Source organism: Scyliorhinus canicula, chromosome 1, assembly GCF_902713615.1.
Source record: "Scyliorhinus canicula chromosome 1, sScyCan1.1, whole genome shotgun sequence".
NCBI lineage: Eukaryota > Metazoa > Chordata > Chondrichthyes > Carcharhiniformes > Scyliorhinidae > Scyliorhinus > Scyliorhinus canicula.
The window spans coordinates 119,521,908-119,543,070 of NC_052146.1; the positions used below are offsets into that span (position 1 = coordinate 119,521,908).

At 49.8% G+C, this 21,163-nt stretch overlaps 1 protein-coding gene across 6 annotated transcripts in view; it reads right to left on the bottom strand.

Moving 5' to 3' along the window:
* Nucleotides 1–19,411, bottom strand: part of LOC119966812 (regulator of G-protein signaling 17-like) — a 51,646-nt gene extending 32,235 nt beyond the window's left edge. For 2 of the 6 annotated variants that reach the window (XM_038798799.1, XM_038798789.1), the window contains exons 1-3: nt 19,195–19,411; nt 3,426–3,553; nt 1,726–1,815 (exon numbers count right to left, since the gene is read on the bottom strand). In XM_038798799.1, the coding sequence (XP_038654727.1) occupies nt 1,726–1,815; nt 3,426–3,550 (215 nt within the window). In that variant the 5' untranslated portion in view covers nt 3,551–3,553; nt 19,195–19,411. Of the gene's footprint in view, nt 1–1,725; nt 1,816–3,425; nt 3,554–6,351; nt 6,526–19,194 lie in introns of those variants that run through there. The other 4 variants (XM_038798793.1, XM_038798805.1, XM_038798809.1 and 1 more) reach the window with 4 other exon arrangements.
* Nucleotides 19,412–21,163: the final 1,752 nt, after the last annotated feature.

Below are 21,163 nucleotides of genomic sequence, written 5' to 3' on the forward strand. Positions count from 1 at the left end.
CCGACTGAACCTGCACATTAGCCTTAAGAGAATCGTGAATGGGCAGCACGGTGGCGCAGTGGTTAGCATTGCTGCCTCAGGGCGCCGAGGTCCAGGTTCGATCCCAGCTCTGGGTCACTGTCCGTGTGGCGTTTACACATTCTCCCCGTGTTTGCGTGAGTTTCGCCCCCACAACCCAAAGATGTGCAAGGTAGGTGAATTGAACACGCTAAATTGCCCCTCAATTGGAAGAATTGAATTGCGTACTCTAAATTTATAAAACAAAATTTATAAAAATAAAGAGAATCATGAACAAGGACTCCCTTTGTGTTTCTGATTTCCTAAGCATTTCCCCATTTAGAAAATAGTCTGTGCCTAAATTCCTCCTTCCAAAGTGCATAACCTCACACTTTTTGCACATTGTATTTCAGTTGCCTCTTCATTGGCCACTCTTCTAGCTTGTCCAAATCCTTCTGCATCACCCTTGCTTCTTTATTACTACCTGTCCCCAGCACCTTCTCCTTACTGATGGCCACTACACTCACCTCTGCCCCACGACTCTCTTGAAGTCTGACTTCAAGACAGTTGGCAGACAGATACTGCCCACAAACAGTACCCCTTGTGTACATGAGGGAAGAACAGTGGCCAGGACACTGGGAGATTTATCATGAGATGTTTTTCTCATCTCCTTATGGAGTTTTATATTCAGTAGGCCAAGGACAACATTTCTGTCGTTGCAGCGCTCCCTTCCTCATGCCACTGAAATTATATTAGGTTCTGAGGTTCTGGAGCATGTGGCTCGATACTGACTCAATGGTGCTATATAAAACGCTTGATAGGCCACAGCTAGAGTACTGCATGCACTTCTGGTGGCCACACTGTAGCGAGAATGTGATTGCACCTGAAAGGATGCAGAGGAGATTCACCAAGGCTGAAGTGTTTCAGTTATGAAGAGAGGCTGGATAGGCTAGGGTTGTTTTCCTTAGAGCAGGGAAGGCTGAGGGGAGACATGATTAAGGTGTACAGAATTATTTTTGTTTTTTTTAATATAAATTTAGATTACCCAATTATTTTTTTCCAATTAAGGGGCAATTTAGTGTGGCCAATCCACCTACTCTGCACATTTTTGAGTTGTGGGGGTGAAACCCACGCAGACACGGGGAGAATGTGCAAACTCCACACGGACAGTGACCCAGAGCCGGGATCGAACCTGAGACCTCAGCGCCGTGAGGCGGTTGTGCGAACCACTAGGCCACCGTGCTGCCCTGGGTGTACAGAATTATGAGTGACATGGATAGAGTAGATGGAAAGAAGCTTTCCCCTTCGTAGAGGGGTCAATAACCAGGGGACATCAAAATAAGAGACAGGAGATTAGGAAGGGATTTGAGGGAAAATGTTTTCACCCAGATTGTAGTGGGAACTCACTGCCTGACAGGGTGGTCGAGGCAAGAAGCCTCAACATTGAAGAAGCATTCAGATGAGCACTTGAAATGCCAGAGGATACAGGGTTAGGGATCAAATGCTGGAAAATGGGATTAAAAGAGATAGGTGCTTGATGGCCAGTGCAGACAGGATTGGGATGAAGGGCCTCTTTGTGATTAAACTCTATGACTCTAACTCAAAAGGAAAGAGTGCAACCAATGGAACCAATGTGAACACTTCATGAAATATGTGCTAATATTTGAAAGAGCAAAAGATTATGTTCAAATTGAAAATAAATCACCACCTCAGGAGGGATTTGTTCACCTTTCCTCATGTTTCTGAAGACTTTCCATCTGGGAAATTATGGATGACCTTCGGCTGCAATCATGTTTATCCTTGTTCCTGACAGTTAAACTGCAAAGAAATGAGAAGATTTAATTTACAGAGCGTAATGTCAACTAGCTACAAAACCACAATTCTCAACCCAACCATTCACTCAATCCTTTCTTCATTCAACAAAAACTTGCATTTATATAGTGCCTTCAAAACATCCCAAGGTTTTGTGTTCAAGCCTGTGAAGTGGGTTTTAGGAGCCCTTTTCCACACCAGGTTATGCTAGGGCAGGTGACCAAAAGATTGGTCAAACATTTAGGTTTTAAGGAACATATTAAAGTAGGAGAGGGAGAGATGGAGAGGTTTAGCGAGGGAATTCCAGGGCATAATTTTGAGCTGGCTGCAGGATTGCCAATGGCCGAGTGATGAAAATCGGGATGATTCGGAGGTGTGCAGAGATCTCCTCCGTCATCATCTGGTTTGCTTTGGGTTCTTTCCTCTGCCATGTTCAGCTTGTTTTGATCTTCAACAGAGATGATGATAGGCTGCAGATTTCCATACAACTACTCAACAGACCTGATTGAGAAAACTCCTCCATTTTCCCTCATCCCCAAGCTATGACGATCTCAACAAAATGCTTAATTGTGCAAAATTTTGGTGGGCAGCACGGTGGCTTAGTGGTTAGCACAGCTGCCTCACGGGCGCTGAGGTCCCAGGTTCGATCCCGGCTCTGGGTCACTGTCCGTGTGGAGTTTGCACATTTCCCCCCTGTGTTTGCGTGGGTTTCGTCCCCACAACCCAAAAATGCGCAGAGTAGGTGGATTGGCCACGCTAAATTGCCCCCTAATTGGAAAAAATAATTGGGTAAGGTAATCTAAATTTATTTTTAAAAATTGTGCAAAATTTTGATAAACTGGTATCAGACAGCGGAAAGTATGTCATTTTTCTCCAAATTACTCACTCAAGGTGGGGTATAGTCCAGACTTCATATTCTCTGGACACAGGTACTTCCATCAATTCACAAAACTACCATGGTGAGAGTAACTAATTACTGCCAATATCAGGGGGGGAGCTGTTAGGGATCATAACCAAATCCAGTCCTATCCTAACCGGATGTTCACAGGTTTATGTCCAGGAGGGGTTACTGGTCAGGTACCAGAACCCTAGCCGATTCCGATTCCCACTCTCGTGTGAGTGGTTTGATGTGTTTGTCCAGCAGACTTAGGGAACCTTGGTTGAAAGAACTTATATAGCACCTTTCAGAAGCCCAGGACTTTCCAAAGTGCTTTACAGCCAATAAAGTATGTTTGTGAATTGTAGCCACTATTGTAATATAGGAAATGCAGCAGCCAATTTGCAAAGATCAGGCTCCCAGATATAGTAAGAGAGAAATTACTAGATAAACTGCTTTAACTGTTGGTTGAGGGATTATTGGCAAAGCACTGGGCAGAACGGCCCTGCTCTTTTTCGGAATGGTGGGCATGAGATCTTTCCCAACCATCCAAGAAGGCAGACAAGCATTTGGTTAAACATCTCATCTTCTGGCACTGCAGTACTCCCTCGGTGGGAGTGTCAGCCAGGAATTTGTACTTAAGTCTCTGGAGTGGGATTTAGAGGCTTTTTTAAACATCTGGACACATCTCCTGACCAATCACAAAAAACACATTTCTGTTACAGTTTCAGGTCTGTACCAGGAACAGCAGCAGCACCAGCAGAAACAGCAAGTGTTGGGACGCCTCCTGCACAAGCGAGGGGACCTAGAATCACTGCTTGCCTGCGACATCTGTCTGCTCAGCTGTACACGGTGAGAAGCCATCGCCTGGGAAAAACAAGACAAGAGAGGTTTGCGACCTTGTAGAGTAATGGAATCTCCCTGTGAAACTACACTGATTTCCAAAGTAGTGCTTTTCTGAGCTTCAATGAGCAGCGGTGATATAAACAATGCTACTGTGTTCTGAGGGAAGGCTATCGAATTAAAGCATTGACTCAGTTTGTCTCCTCACAGAGGCTGCTTGACCTGCTGAGTGCTTCCAGTATTTTAATTTTAATTTTATATTAAACGATACAGTTTTTTAAAGTGAATTTGTGCAAGGAGTGACTCTTTTTTCAGCAAAGGCGCTTTTTTTTCCAGGATAGGATTCAATGGGACCCCCCCCCCCCCCCCCCTCCCCAACCATCCACCTTGCATAAAGAACAAGTGTTGGCAGGTTATTCAACCACAAAGGATTGTGGGTAGGGTGATCACAGAGCTTTGTCAAACATTCTCAAATACACTTTTTGTAATAGGGAACCTTGGATGGAGGTTCAGGACGAGGAACCTTGAATGTCTTTTTTTCCTACCCAGCTGTCGTTGAGGGCAATCAACTCAGTGTATGGCTTGGGATCCTCCTGTGCCCCAGTACTCTGTGAGGATGTGTGTGTCTATTCACTGAACCATCGGCAAGTATCATCACTTATGCCGTTCAGGGAGGAAATCTGCCATCCTTAGCTGATCTGGCTCCAGGTCCACTGCATCGTAGTTAACTCTTAGGTGCCCTCTGAAATGGCCCAGCAAGCCATTCAATTGTTTCAAGGTGCTACAGAGAAAAGCAGATTGGTTACATCTACACCACAATGACTGGAGTGGTTCAAGAGGCAAGTTACCTCATCTTCTCTAGGGCAATTAGAGACAGACAATAAACACTAGCATTGCTTGCAGTGCTCACATCCCAGGAATTAATAATAAAAAGTGAAGCAGCAGAGAAGCATTCAATGTGATGGATTCACAAAGCACTGTTCCACTCAATGTTTTGAGTCAGCAGAAAACCCAGAGCTGCTTCATATTGCCACTAAACTAATAACCAAATGTGCTATTAATGGCTATTTGTCCAACAAATGTGGAGTCCTAAAACATCAATCATATATATACATCATCATGAGGAGTCCCAAAAGAATAGATAGGGGAATAACAGTTTCCACTGCGGTGGGGTGGGGAGTGAGGCAGGGGTGCAGGTGATAGTAACCAGGCAACAAGATTTAAAATGTTTTTGCCAAAAGAACCAGAGGGAAGACGAGAATGTTTCTATGCAGCATAGTAATATAATCTAGAATACACTACTTTAAAGTGTGGGTGCAATCAGACTCAATAACAAATTTTCATGGGGAATTATATAAATATATAAAAAAGAAAAATATTGCAGTGTTATGGGGAAAAAAACAGGGACATGGGACTAATTGGATAGCTCTTTCAAAGAGAAAACAGAGGTCCAATAGGCTGAATGGCCTCATTCTGTGCCTTATGATACTAATCATGGAGAAACAAAGCCAATAAAGGCATTTATAATAGTTTAAAAATTCACCCGGTATTTTTAGCACTGTTGGCACTTGTTACCCACCCCTGTTGCCCATGGAAAGGTTGTGGTGAAGCATCTTCTTGTACCACAGCAGTCCAGGTGGTGAAGGTCTTTCCACAGTGTTGGTAGGATTTTGACCCAGTATCAATGAAGGAACAATGATATATTTCTATGGCAGGATGGTGTGTGACTCAGAGGGGACCTTGGAGATGATAGTGTTCCCATGTGCCTGCAGTCCTTGCCCTTGAAGATGTTGGAGGTCATGTTTGGGATGTGCTGTTGAAGAGGCCGTGACAAGTTACTGTGGAAAGACTGCCACATGGAGATTAAATATCACAAGCATGGATCTTTGCTCTACTTGTGGTAGATCTTAGAATCCAGATAGAAGGAGGCCATTTGCCCCACCGGGTCGGCATTGAACATCTGAAAGAGCACCCTACCTAGGCCCACTCCCCCACCCTATCCTAGTAATCCCACCTAAACCGCACATCCCTGAACATCCAGGGACAATTTAGCATGGTTAATTCACATAACCTGCACATTTTTGGATTATGAGAGGAAACTGGAGCATCTGGAGGAAACCCACGCAGACACAGAGAGATTATACAAACTCTACACAAGACAGTCACCCAAGGCTGGAATTGAACTGTGCTACCCGTTTAAATATTCAATGTTTCAATGAAACATTGAAAGCATTAGAATCGGTTTATGAGGGACATTATGCAGTGAATACATAAAAACAACTTCAGTCTTTACACCTTCATGGTCGCGATCTAGATGCTACTTTGTGGAATACCATCCCTCGCCTGCAGCAAAACTATTCTTATTAATATTGCACCTGCGACGTAGTAAAACATCCCAGACACCAATTAGCTCTCAGTCACACAAGGTGATAAGTCACATGGCCAAAAGCTTGGTCAAAGAGGTAATTTACAAGCGTCATCTTAAGGAAAGAGGGACAAAGAGGTGCAAGAAACAAATTCCAGATCTTAGAGCTCAGAAAGCTGAAGACAAAGCTGCCAATAATGAAGGGATGGAAATCGGGGCTGTGCAGGCTGTGGAGGCCAGAATTAAAGAAGGGCAAAGATTTCAGTGGGTTGTGGTGATGCAGGAGAAGAAAGTACTCAACTGGTGAAGGACATCAAAGGCAGCAGGCACTTGACTGAATGCCATTCACACATAACAAGGCTGCATAGCACCGGTGGCCTGCTTCATCACCTTGATGTCTGATTATTATAGTTAGAGTCAGAGGTTATAGCCAGCATCACAAGGATAAGCTTCTCACCAACGTCAATCTGAAACACTTCCTCAGTCAGATTCCTTGTTCAGCTCAGAGATGATTTGGTTTGAGAAAAGCAGTTGAATTTTTCACAAGATAATCCAAGGCAGCCTTGAATGAGATGGCTAGACTGTAAAACAACTTACAGTCTTCCCTTTTCTTGGTGCACACAGCTTGATGTTTTGTGGAACTACTAGTTACAGATTCATAAACATTTACGCAATAGGAAATGTTACAGTGCAATGTAGTTTAACCAACTACCAGCAGGATATTGCACAGGTCATATTCCTACGCATTGTGTAAAATTTGTATGAACTTTCCCATGAGAAACCTTGTTCCTTGGCCACTGTAACCAATTTTTGACAAGTATTAAACGCTTGGTCATAAGCTTCAATTGATTCTTCAAACGGGAGAATTCCATTATTAACTGCAAGTAATATCAAGAATAAGAGTTTGCATTTAACGTAGCATCCTTAACGGAGTAAAGTATTCCAAATCACTTTATTAATAACATTTGTCACAGAGCCACATACGGAAATATTGAGGTAGGTGACCAGAAACTTTGAATGAAAATGAAATGAAAATTGCTTATTGTCACAAGTAGGCTTCAAATGAAGTTACTGTGAAAAGCCCCCTAGTCGCCACATTCCGGCGGCTGTTCGGGGAGGCTGGGACTGGACTTTGTTAAAGAAATGGGTTTGAGGCAATGTCTGGAAGAAGATAGAGATGGAGGGAGAGAGAGAGAGAGAGAGAGAGAGGTTTAAGGAAAGGTTTAAGGAAATAATTCCAGAGCTCAGGGCCAGGCAGTTGAAGGCGTGGTGGCTAATTGTAGACCAATGGAAATCAAGGATAGGCAAGAGGCCAGAATTGGTAGAGCTCAAAGACCTCGATCGGTTGCAAGTCTGGAGATTTAGAGAAAGGGAGGAGCAATGTTGTGGAAGGTTTAGAAAAAAACAAGGACGCTTATTTTCAAATCCAGGGTTTGCCAATGTAGATCAATGAACATAGGGGTGATGGGTGAACAGGAATTGGTACAAGTGAGGCTGTGGCAACAGAGTTTTCCATGAGCTAAAGTTTATGAAGGCTGCAAGGAGAGTCTGGCCAGGGAAGCATTGGATTTTTTTGAGTCTAGTGGTAAAAAGGTAAACAGCTGAGGAGCTAAGGTTGGGGGGGGGGGGGGGGGGGGTGGTTGGAAGGTCCAAGTTCTATTATGGCTGTAGCTTTACATTGCTCAGCAAAATACAACCTTGTTACCAAGGTTCCAATGCATCATTTCAACTATAAATCATGATATACATTAATGATCTGGAAGAAGGAACAGAAGGCATTGTTGCTAAGTTTGCAGAGGATACAAAGATCTGTAGAGGGACTGGTTGTATTGAGGAAGCAGGGAGGCTGCAGAAGGAACTGGATAGGCCGAGAGAGTGGGCAATTAAGTGGCAGATGGAATACAATGTGGAAAAGTGTGAGGTTGTGCTCTTTGGTAGGAAGGATAGAGGCATAGACTATTTTATAAATGGGAAAAGACTTCATAAATCAGAAGCACAAAGGGGCTGAGGAGTTCCAGTTCAGGGTTAACGTGCAGGTTCTGTTGGCAGTTAGGAAGGGCAGCACGGTAGCATTGTGGATAGCACAATTGCTTCACAGCTCCAGGGTCCCAGGTTCGATTCCGGCTTGGGTCACTGTCTGCGCGGAGTCTGCACATCCTCCCCGTGTCTGTGTGGGTTTCCTCCGGGTGCTCCGGTTTCCTCCCACAGTCCAAAGATGTGCAGGTTAGGTGGATTGGCCATGATAAGTTGCCCTTAGTGTCCAAAATTATCCTCAGGTTAGGTGGATTGGCCATGATAAATTGCCCTTAGTTTTGGGTGGGGTTACTGGGTTATGGGGATAGGGTGGAGGTGTGGGCTTGGGTAGGGTGCTCTTTCCAAGAGACAGTGCAGACTCGATGGGCCAAATGGTCTCCTTCTGCACTGTAAATTCTATGAAATTCTATCTATGAAAATGCAATGTTAACATTCATGTCGAGAGGGCTAGAATAAAAGAGCAGGGATGTACGTCTGAGGCTGTATAAGGCTCTGGTCAGACCCCATTTGGAATATTGTGAGCAGTTTTGGGCCCCATGTCCAAGGAAGGATGTGCTGGCCTTGGAGAGGGTTCAGGGGAGGTTATGAAGGACTTTTCATATGAGGAGCGGTTGAGGACTCTAGATCTGTACTCAATGGAGTTTGGAAGGATGAGGGGGGATCTCATTGAAACTCACAGAATACTGAGAAGCCGACTTCCAGTGGCAGCCATGGAGTGAGTGGTCACACATTTGGTGGCTCCCACTCGAGGTGGGTTATTTTGGTTCTTCCCCACCCGAATTGTGTGACGTTTGATGGCAAAAGATGCAGGATCACTGAGGGAATGTAAAACTCCTGTGGTGGGGCTGGTTTATGGCTCACTGAATGAGCAGTGCCACAAGGAAGAGGCAGCAACTTGAGCGAGAGAGTAATAGAGGTGCGACACGGGAGAAGATAGTAAGAAGTCTTACAACACCAGGTTAAAGTCCAACAGGTTTGTTTCAAACACGAGCTTTCGGAGCACGGCTCCTTCTTCAGGAGCCGTGCTCCGAAAGCTCGTGTTTGAAACAAACCTGTTGGACTTTAACCTGGTGTTGTAAGACTTCTTACTGTGCTCACCCCAGTCCAACGCCGGCATCTCCACATCATGGCTACCATTGACACCGCAAACTGCCGGCTCAAAGTGGAGAGGATCTCCAGGAAGATCGCGCATATAGACGGGAGAAGATGGCAGAGGGTAGGGGGCAGTTCTGCCCACCCCGTGGTCCATGGAGCAGCTGGTGGAATTTCTCAATGGCAAGTTCCAGAAGCAAAGGAAGGAGGACTTAGAGGACCTGGCTAAGGTGGTGCAGCCGCTTAGGGCAGCGATTGGACGTGTGGAGCAGAGGCAGGAGACACAGGGGGCGGGATTCTCCGAAATGGAGGCAGAGTGTCCATGCCGTCGTGAACGCTGTCACGTTTCTCGACGGTGCAAAACGGGCGCGGGCACTACCGATTCTAGCCCCCACGGCGCTGGCGGTTGAGGGGCTGGCCATGTAACAAAATAGGGCCGGGGCTGCATAGGCCGGCCCGCCGATCGGTGGGCCCCGATCGCGGGCCAGACCCCATTGGAGACCCCCCCAGTGAAGGAGCCCCCCCCCCCCCACACAGGCCGCCCCACGACCCTGCGCGCAGAGTTCCCACCAGCTGCGAGCAGGTGTGGATGGTGTCGGCGGGACTCTGCCGTTTCCACGCAGCCATTCGGCCCATCAAGGCTGGAGAATCTCTGGATTGTGGGGATACCTGAGGATAATGAAAGAATCCAGGCCGACAAATACGGGGAAAATATATTGGAGATGCTGATGAGGGAGGGGATTTTTGACTGTCCTCTCGAGGTGGACCGAGCGCACAGGGCGCTGAGGAGGAGGCTGCAGGTGGGGAACCACCGAGGGCGATGACGGTGAAGCTGCATTGTATTCCAGACAAGGAGAAGATTCTGAGGTGGGCGAGGCAGATAAAGAAATGTACAAGGGAGGAGAACGAGCTGCGTATTTATCAAGATATGGGAGCGGAGCTGGCCAAGAGGAGGGTCGATTACAGCCGGATCAAGGCTGCCCTCTACAGGAAGGGGATGAGGTTTGGGGTTCTGTACACCGCTCATCTCTGGGTGACACACCAGAACCAAGAGTTCTGTTTTGACTCACCAGAGAAGGCGAAGGACGTTATGAGTGACTATGGACTGGGAGGAATATGAGGTCATTGACTTTGTAGTAGTGTTATATATGGAATGTGGGGACAAAGGGTGGGTGGAGTGCTGAAGGTTACGGCGAGGAGGGCCGAGAGGGTGAGTGTGCCTTTTGTATCTTCTTGTATGTTTGGGGTTTGTGGGGAGGGTTTGAAAGGCAGACTAGGGGGGTGAGGGGTAGCCTGAGGCCCTGGCGGGGGTCGCCATACCAGCTCGTTGGGCTAGGAGTGAAGTGGGGGTTATCAGGAGGAGGGTGTAGGGGAGGGGGAATGGTTAGTTCTTTCTTTGTTTCGTTATGGGGAGGGGGAGGGATGCTGACGTGGAAGTGGTTGGTGTAGCACATTTGATCAGGGAGGAATGGCGGTGGGCATCTTGGGGTGGGCCCAGAAGAGTGCGAGACGTGGGCCGGGGGGATACTCCACATACGCGTATTGCGGTTTGCATGGAGTAGCTGGACTCTTTCGACCAACGGGTCCAACTTGTGCACCTGCACGTGCTTCCGGAGCAGAATGGGCCCGGGGGTAGCCAGCCAGGTCGGGAGTGGGGTCCCTGAGGAAGACTTCCTGGGAAAAACAAGAAGACGTTCGTGAGACGTTTGGTTAGTGGCGGTACAGAGAAGTGACCAGATTGAGTGGAGGGTGTCTGGGAGGACCTCTTGCCAGCGGGAGACTAGGAGATTTCTGGACCGTAGGACCAGCAGGACGGTCTTCCAGACCGTACCGTTCTCCCTCTCGACCTGTCCGTTACCCTGGGTTTTGTAACTGGTCGTCCTGCTGGAGGCGATGCCCCTGCTGAGCAGGAATTGACGCAGCGCGTCACTCATAAATGAGGACCTCCGATTGCTATGGATGTATGCGGGGTAACCGAACAGGGAGAAGATGGTGTGTAGGGCTTTGATAATGGTGGTCGTGGTCATGTCGGGGCAGGGGATGGCGAAAGGGAAGCGGGAGTACTCGTCAATCACATTGAGGAAGTATGTGTTGCGGTTGTTGGAGGGGAGGGGACCTTTGAAGTCCATGCTGAGACATTCAAAGGGGCGGGACGCCTTTAGCAGATGGGCTTGCTCAGGGCGGTAGAAGTGCGGCTTGCACTCCGCGCAGATGTGGCATTCCCTGGTCACTGTCCTGACCTCCTCGATGGAGTAGGGAGGTTGCGGGTCTTTATGAAGTGGAAAAAGCGGGTGCCCCCCGGGTGACAGAGGTCAGCGTGGAGGGTTCGGAGGCGGGCTACTTGCGCGTTGGCACAGGTGCCGCGGGACAGGGCATCGGGAGGCTCGTTTAGCTTCCCAGGACGATACAAGATGTCGTAGTTGTACGTGGACAACTCGATCCTCCACCGCAAGATCTTATCGTTCTTTATCTTGCCCCTCTGTGCATTATCGAACATGAAAGCCACTGACCGTTGGTCTGTGAGGAGCGTGAACCTCCTGCCGGCCAGATAGTGCCTCCAATGTCGCACAGCTTCGACTATGGCCTGTGCTTCCTTCTCGACCGAGGAATGGCGGATTTCGGAAGCGTGGAGGGTACGGGAGAAGAAGGCTACGGGTCTGCCCGCTTGATTGAGGGTGGCCACCACAGCAACATCAGACGCGTCGCTCTCGACTTGAAAGGGGAGGGACTCGTCGATAGGGCGCATCGTGGCCTTTGCAATGTCTGCTTTGATGCGGCTAAAGGCTTGGTGGGCCTCCATCAACAGTGGAAATGTGGTGGACTGGATGAGTGGGTGGGCTTTGTCGGCATAATTGGGGACCCACTGGGCGTAATATGAAAAGAAGCCCAGACAGCGCTTGAGGGCTTTGGGGGGAGTGGGCTCCATCAGGGGGCGCATGCATTCGGGATTGGGGCCTATCACGCCGTTACGCACTACGTAGCCGAGGATGGCTAGACGGTCGGTGCTAAACACGCATTTATCCTTATTGTAGGTCAGGTTAAGGGGTTTTGCGGTACGGAGGAATTTGCGGGGGTTGGTGTCATGGTCCTGCTGGTCGTGGCCGCAGATGGTGACATCGTCGAGATACGGGAAGGTTGCTCGTAAACCGTGTTGGTCGACCATTCGGTCCATCTCCCTTTGGAAGACCGAGAACCCGTTTGTGACACCGAAAGGAACCCTTAAAAAGTGGTAGAGTCGCCCATCCGCTTCGAACGCAGTGTACTTTCGTTCACTCGCGCAGATGGGAGGCTGGTAGTAGGCGGACTTAAGGTCCACCGTGGAAAAAACCTTGTACTGCGCGATCCTGTTGACCAGGTCGGCGACACGTGGGAGAGGATACGCGTCCAGCTGCGTAAACCTGTTGATGGTCTGACTGTAGTCTATGACCATCCGATTTTTCTCCCCGGTCTTAACCACCAGCACTTGTGCTCGCCAGGGGCTGTTGCTGGCCTCGATAACCCCTTCCTTCAGAAGCCGCTGGACCTCGGACCTGATGAAGGTCCGGTCCTGGGCACTGTACCGTCTGCTCCTGGTGGCGACGGGTTTGCAATCTGGGGTGAGGTTTGCAAACAAGGAAGGGGGGTCGACCTTGAGGGACGTGAGGCTGCAGACAGTAAGGGGGGGGCATAGGGCCGCCGAATTTGAACGTTAAACTCTGGTTGCACTGGAAATCTAACCCCAGGAGTGCTGCCGCGCAGAGGTGGGGAAGGACGAAGAGCTTATAGTTTTTAAACTTCCTCCCCTGGACCGTGAGGTCCGCTATGCAGCACCCTGTGATCTGGACCGAGTGCGAACCGGAGGCCAGAGCGATTCTTTGTTTTACCGGGTAAACGGGAAGGGCGCAGCTTCTTACCGTGGCAGGGTGGACAAAACCCTCTGTGCTCCTGGAGTCCAGCAGGCAGCTTGTCTCGTGGCCGTTGAGAAGGATCTTCGTGGTTGCCGTGGACAGCGTGCGGGGCCGCGACTGGTCCAATGTTATTGAGACGAGTCATGGCAGGAATTCCGAGTCGTCATCTGGCAGAAAGCAGTCGCCTGCGGGGTCCTCGGTGCCGATCCAAGATGGCAGCGCCCGCCGGCCGCACGTGGTGGGGGTGAACAAAATGGCGGCATCCGGGGATCGTACGTGGGGACGGGGGTCCAAAATGGCGGCGCCCGAGGATCGCACATGGCGTCGGGGGCCCAAAATAGCGCCGCCCGGGGATCACTCGTGGTAATGGGGGGTGGGGGCAGCGAGGTCCGCGGGCTGCATGTGGCCCCTGAGGAGAGTGGGGGGGAGGACCCGCGGTCACTGCTTGGGACTCCAGCGACCGTCTTAGACTGACAAACGGCCGCAAATTGACCCTTCCTGCCGCAGCCTTTAAAGGTTGCGGTGCGGGCCGGGCAGCGCTGGCGGGGGTGCGTGGCCTGGCCGCAATGGTAGCAGTGGGGCCCCGTGGGTTTATCGGGGCGCCCTGAGGCGCAGGCCTGGGGGGGGGGGTCCGAGTCTGCGGAGGTGAGTGGGGTCGTGTTCCATGCCGCCCAGGGGGCCGCCGCACGGTTGGGAGCGTACGCGCGGGCATTGCGATTAGCGACATCTAGGGAGGAGGCGAGGGCCCGCGCTTCGGTGAGGCTTAAAGTTTCTTTCTCTAAGAGTCTCTGGCAGATCAGGGAAGATTGCATACCCGCAACAAAAGCGTCTCTGATTAAAAGTTCGGTGTGCTCGGCCGCAGAAACTTGTGGGCTGGCACAGTTTCTCCCCAGAACAAGGAGGGCCCGGTAAAATTTATCTAAAGACTCACCAGGGAATTGCTGTCTTGTGGCCAGTAAGTGCCGAGCGTAGACCTGGTTCACCGGCCTGATGTAATGTCCTTTAAGTAAGTCCATGGCCGCGTTGTAGTCTGCCCTCTATAAGCGTGTACACGGCGATGCCGATGCACGAGTGGAGGATCTGCTATTTCTGTTCCCTCGTCGGGACGTTTTCAGCTGTGCTCAAGTAGCTATTGAAACAAGCCAGCCAGTGTTTAAATGCTGCTGTTGCATTCGCTGCGTGCAGGCTGAGTCGAACACTCCGGCTTGATACGAAGCTCCATCCTTTAAAATCTTGTGCATTAAATTGATGCACAATCAATGGACATGAAACGGAGATGAGATCCAAATGATAGGCTTTAATGCACAAGATGTGTGCCCGGCAGCAGACGTACAGAAGAAAGGCCGACTGCCGGGAAGCACGGGTTCTTATATCCCGCCTCGTAGGTGGAGCTACCTACCTCTCAGCCAATCGGCTGAGAGGCACATGATTTACCCGGGCCAATGGGCAGCGAGTCCTCTGCACCAATAGCAACTCACTTCCAGGTACCGTAATACCCCTAGTCATACTACCACAGTCTTGGCATTTGCCTCCCTGACAACTGGAGACGGATTCTGTTGGGTTGGTGGACCAGGAGCCACCAAAGGCAGGGGGTTGGATGAGCGACCTGGCAGAAGGTTTGCACTTGGAAAAGGTTACAGGGAGCGGAGAAGGGGTTCGCCTGGAGGTGGAAGCTGGAAGCGAATTAAGGCATCAGCGGGGATGGTTAGGTTTTTTTCTTTGCTTCGGAGGGGCAGCGGGAAGATGACAGGGAAAATTTAGGGGGCGGGGTGAGTGGTGGGCTTGGTATCAGTGGCTGCGGTTGGCTTGTATTTTTGTATCTGGGGTTTTCTGATATTTCTGTGTACATGTGCAGAATGCCTTTCCTAAAAATACTTCTAAAAAATACGAATATGGAGAGGCCTAGATAGAGTGAACGTGTAGAGGATGATTCCACTAGTAGGAGAAATTAGAACCCAAGGACACTGCCTCAAACTGAAGGGACGACCCTTTAAAACTGAGATAAGGAGGAATTTCTGCAGCCAGAGGGTGGTGAATCTGTGGAACTCTTTGCCGCAGAAGGCTGTGGAGGCCAAATCACTGAGTGTCTTTAAAACAGAGATAGTTAGCTTCTTGATTAATAAGGAGATCAGGGAAGAAGGCAGGAGAATTGGGACAAGAAATATATTAGCCATGATTGAATGGCAGAGCAGACTCGATGGGCCAAATGGGCTAATTCTGCTCTTATGTTTTATGGTCTTCCGATCAAACAAATCATTTCCTTCACATACAATTTCCCTCTCCATCTTGTGAATGGGTCTCATTCTTCGCAAACAAGGAAGGTGGATTGACCTTTAGGGTCGTGAAGCCAAATACGGTGAGGGGGGTAAGGGTCCGCCGAATTTTAAGGTTGAGCTATGGAGGTGGCACTGGAAGTCCAGGCCGAGTAACAGGGCAGCGCAGATATGGGGGAGGACACAGAGCCGGAAGAAGTTGCTAAACTCTACGCCTTGGCCGGTGAGGGTCGTGATGCAGTACCCCTGGATTTCCATGGAATGGGATCCAGAGGCCAGGGAGATTTTCTGGGTAACAGGGTGTACCGCGAGGGAGCAGCGCCTTACCATAGTGGGGTGGATGAAGCTCTCTGTGCTCCCGGAGTCAAAAAGGCAGGTCGTCTTGTGCCTATCAATTTTCAATGTCGTTGTTGCGGTCGCGAGGTTGCGAGGCCGGGCCTGATCCAGGGTGATCGAGGCGAGCTGCGGAAGATGCTGGGAGGTCCCGGGCTGGTCAGCGGTGGTGGTGGTAGCGGCAGGCGATGAACGGCCAGATGAGCAGGGGTCGTGAGGCGCCGTCCAAAATGGTGTTGAAGATGGTGGCGCCCATGGGGCGCACATGGCGGGTGACAGCAAAGATGGAGGCTCCCACGGGCCACGGGTGGCCTGCGGGGAAGAAGATGGCGGTGCCCACAGACCACACGTGGCTTGCAAGGAGGAAAATGGCGTCACCCTGGATCGCACGTGGGGAGTGTAGCAATGCCGGGCCTGGAAACAGCGGCGACCGACCGGGCCTGGCAAACAGAAACAAAGTGTTCCTTCTTTCCACATCCGTTGCAGGTCACGCTCCGCGCCGGGCAGCGCTGCCGGGAGTGTTTGTTCTGCCCACAAAAATAGCACTTTCGTCCCTCCAGGGTTTGCTGGCTGCCGCGTGGCGCAGGCTTGCGGTGAGCTGGAGTTGGCAGCTGGTGGGGCCCACGATGCCCATGAGGGTGCTGCGCGGTCGGGGGCGTACGAATGGAAATTATGTGAGGCCACCTTTAACGAGTTTGCGAGCTGCCTAATTCCCGCAAGATCAAGCGTACCCCCTTCCAGTAGGCGTGGCGGGTGTACGCAGACCACACGCCCGTAACGAAGGCATCTCGGATTAAAAGTTCTGTATGCTGGACTGCCGAAACTACCTGGCAGTCACAGTTCCTCCCCAGAATGTGCACGGCATGCCAGAAATCGTCCAGGGACTCACCGGGGAGTTGCTGTCGTGGACAGGAGGTGCCTGGCGTATAGTTGATTGACTGGCCGAACTTAATGTACCTTCAGGAGCTCCATCGCTTCGGAGTAAGTGGGCGCATCTCGGATGAGAGGAAAAATGTCACGGCTCTCCCGTGAATAAATGACTTGGAGCTTCTGCGCTTCCGAGGGTTCTGCAGCGGATGTTCGGAGGTAGCCTTTGAAGTAGGCTAGCCAGTGGTCAAATGTGGACGCAGCGTTGGCTGCTTGAGGGCTCAGCTGCAGGCGATCAGGCTTGATGGGAAGATCCATCGTTTTAACAATCTTTGCTCAATATATTGATGCACTATCAATTACCACAAAGACGAGAGTAGTGGAATAATCGAGGCTTTATTCAGCAAAGATGTTGCGCCTCCTGTAGCTGGAACCAGAATGGCTGCAGCACCGGTGACATACACATTTATATGCCGCCTACTGGGCGGAGCCAGCAGGCAGGGATTTACCCATGTACCTCTATTATATGTGTCTTACATATAATACTGCTAGTGGTGACTACCACACCCCTTGCTCTGGCAACTCACTCTCCAAGTCTTTATAATTGGTTTACGGTGAAGCTTTGCAGCCCCCCCCGCCCACTTCCCTCTTCCCCCCGCCCCAAATTATATCATAAAATTTACAGTGCAGAAGGAGGCCATTCGGCCCATTGAGTCTGCACCGGCTCTTGGAAAGAGCACCCTACCCAAGGTCAACACCTCCACCCTATCCCCATAACCCAGTAATCCCACCCAACACTAAGGGCAATTTTGGACACTAAGGGCAATTTATCATGGCCAATCCACCTAACCTGCACATCTTTGGACTGTGGGAGGAAACCGGAGCACCCGGAGGAAACCCACGCACACATGGGGAGGATGTGCAGACTCCGCACAGACAGTGACCCAAGCTGGAATCGAACCTGGGACCCTGGAGCTGTGAAGGAATTGTGCTATCCACAATGCTACCGTGCTGCCCACCAAATCTTGGCAGGAAGTCTGGCCTTTGAGAGCTGGCAGCTCTCTGTTCTCAGTAGCACTATCAAGAGTGGTGGCCATTGCTTGGATTGCACCTAGCCCTGAACACAGGGGGCTGGAGTGAATGGTAAGTAACAAGGGGGTGGTGGTGGTATTTCTGGGGCCTTCTAGCCTAATAAAGGGCAAGATTCAGTGGAGAAAGGAACCAGAGATAGGGAAGATGTGAGGAAGGCCCTTCACATGCCCTGGCTGTCTGTTAACCTCGCTTGTCCATCACCAATCCATGCAGTAAAGCTACCCAATTAGACACTTGGTGTAATCCTCCCCCAACACTTAAGAGCCACAACTCAGAAGGTACAGGCAGCTTGATACCTTCCCTGCAGCTGGTAAATTGCAGTGGGGGCAGGTAGGCAGCAGGCATGGCACCCTTGGCATTGCACAGCCCCCCCCCCCCCCCCCGGAAAACCCACCACTTGGCAGAGTGTAAAATGTAGCCGTTAGTGACACACAAGCCAACAATGAGGTCTCCATTAGATTGGAGGGCTGGGGGGGGGGGGGGGGGGGGGGCGGGGGAGGTGGAGAAAAGACACCAAATGCATTTTTAGTGATGACTTTGTGGAATACCTTCATTGAGTGTGCAAGCGTGACCCAGAGTCCCTGATCAGCTGTCATTTGAATTCTCTGCCCCTTCATAGTTCCAATGAAGTTCGACACTTCAGTGTTCCAGATTCAATAATGTTTTGAGTTCAACAATTCCAAGTCACAATTTTGTCTCCTGCTTTTGGATGGCAGCTGTTGGTACTAATTCTGCTGTGCCACATCTCTTTTGTTTCTTTACTTATCCCATTACTCTCTCCTTTTGCCTCGCACCATTGTGTCTTTTGGCAGTACAGATTTTCTCCTGCCCTTCACACTATCCTTTTGTCTCTTTTCCCTGTCCCTGCCTTTGTACTTGCTAAACTCTTTCTGATCCGAAACGTTAACTTTGCCTCTCTCTCTGGACAGTTGCGGTCTCACCTGTTGAATATTTCCAGCATTTGCTTTTCTTTTGTTTGAGCGATGCATATTGGCCAGAGCACAAGTGAGGAAGGAGCCCCCATTGCCCTGTTTCGAAATAGGGCCATAGCCGGCAGCGCTTCTGCCAGTGCAGCACTCCCTCGATACTGCATTGGAGAGTCAGTATAAATTATGAACTCAAGTTAGTAAAGGGAGATTTGAATGCTGAACCTTCTGATTCAGGAGCAGGAGTATATTGGTCTGAGCTGCAATACAGGGTCAAAAAACACAACATACTGCCCTGTATTTGCACCTCTGAAATGCAATCTGAAAGTTGCAGAGGAAAAACCATGCAGTCTTGGGAGGGACATAAATATTCACAATAGTCTCAGTGAAATCGTCTAAAGTACATATTCCTACGCACCAGTTATCACTGGCCGCTGTGTCGAAAGGAAAGCGAGATTACAATATCTGATATTGCTATCATGGTTTTTAGTAAGCGAAACTATTAAATGTAACCATTAATGCTGCATCGCCCAGCTGTTAAAACCTGCGATAAACCTGCTGCCTTTTTGAAGAATATATTATTAAACTCTGCCGGGATACATTTTCCCTGCACATCGACTGGAAATACTAAGTAGACATTTTTCAAAGGGGAAGGGAGTTGGTCTCACATCAATGTCACAAAACAAATCGGCCAGAGATTCTGAGCGTAAAAAGCATGCCTTCGAATGTCACAATAGATCAAAATAAGATGTTCAAACACTGGCTCATTAAGCAAGGATTGCTTAGCAGTACTTACAGTCGCTACATCATATTTGGACTTGTTGCAGAACTCGCGGGGATTTTTCCCTCCTTATTCGAAATGCACCCTTTCATTTTTCCTCCTGGTTTCATTTAAAAAATACATATTTGATTGAAGATGTCAGTTTCAGCATTTGGGAGACGCATGCGTGGTCATTCCAGCTGTCCTTAGCCAATGCGAATATTTCCCCCACTTTGCTCCTTTTTCCTTGTTATTTTCTCCACAATAGTTGAGGGGGGGGGGGGGGGGGGGGGGGGAGCTGCATTTGGGCGAGTGCTGATTCGAGAATTAAATTACTTTTGATTTTCAAAGCGTGCAAGGCTGGGTTGCTGTGGAATAATTTGCCTGACGGCTATTCAGGTTTCAACTTTCAATCGGTGCTGTTCATGTCGGAACGTTTGCTACATGCCTGTGTACCTTACGACAGCGAGGTTAACCCATTCAACATCAATCCACTGACACCCGTGTTGGAACAGTGCAGATGAGAGTGTGTTGCCACCATTCTGAACACATGTACTTGGATTTCTCCCACTCCAGCCCGGCCTTCTTGTATTTAGCATTGTCTTCCAGCCCTACAATTCCAGCCTCTTCCCCAAGAACTGTCGCTTTCTCTGCCTCCAGCTATTTCTACACCACCTCTCTCAATCTGACCCACTTTCAGCTGCTTGAACTCTTCACTTCCCTCTTTAAACTCTTCCCTCTTTCATCTCCCCTCTTTCTACTCTATCTCCCCTGCCCTGTTATTAAACCCACCTCCTTGCCTGAGATTTTGATCCCTCCTCATTTGCTTTCTGTGGCTCAGCACATGTTTTCCACATGGTGAAGAGCCTTGGTACTTTTTAACATGTTAAAGGGCACTATATAAACGGATAAATTATTGGATTGCCATTGTTATCTGTTAACTACCTCCCCAATTAATTGATCCGTTGTTACCATTCTGCTTTGCATAGTGAAATACTTTTAAAATATGTCACTGTTGTTAATATGGGAAGCACAGTGGCACAGTGGTTAGCACTGCTGCCTCACAGCTCCAGGGACCCAGGTTCAATTCCGGCCTCAGGTGACTGTGGAATTTGCACTTTCTCTCTGTGTCTGCGTGGGTTTACTCAGGTGCTCTGGTTTCTTCCCAAAGTCCAAAGATGTGCAGGTTAGATGTGTTGGCCATGCTAAATTGGCCCTTAGTGTCCAAAAGGTTAGGTGTGGTTACGGGGATAGGGTAGAGGCGTGGACTTAAGTAGGGTACTTTTTCTGATGGCCAGTGCAGACTTGATGGGCCAAACAGCCTCCTTCTGCATTGTAAATTGTATGGTTCTATGATATGCAAAGGTGTAGCCAATTAAGACCCAGCAAGATGCCTACATATAGCAATAAATGACCAGTTAATCTGTTCTTTGCTTTTGGTGATGTGGGAGGAATTGTGGACAGGATACTAGAACACTATTATACATTAAACATGTTCACAAAGTCTTTGGGGCGAAATTCTCCGACTCCCACGACGGGTCGGAGAATAGCGGGAGGGCCTTCCCGACATTTTTCCCGCCCTCCCGCTATTCTCCCCCACCCCCCGTCCAACTCCCGACCCGAATCGCTGCCGCCGTTTTTTTACGGCCGGCAGCGATTCACAGCTGTTCGATGGGCCGAAGTCCCAGCCCTTTATGCCGTTTTTACGAACGGCAAACACACCTGGTCTGGCCGTTCGTAAAAACGGCGTCACAAACTCGCTTTTCATAACCATGGCACCGATTGGCACGGCAGTACCACGGCCGTGCCAAGGGTGCCATGGGCCCGCGATCGGTGGGCACCGATCGCGGGCAGCGGGCCCGATGCCCGCGCACTCTTTCTCCTTCCGCCGCCCCGCAGTATCCATTCGCGGGGCGGCTGAGGGGCAACCCGACCCGCGCATGCGCGGGTTTCGCGCAAATATGCGATGACGTCATCCGCGCATGCGCGGGTTGGAGTCTTCCAA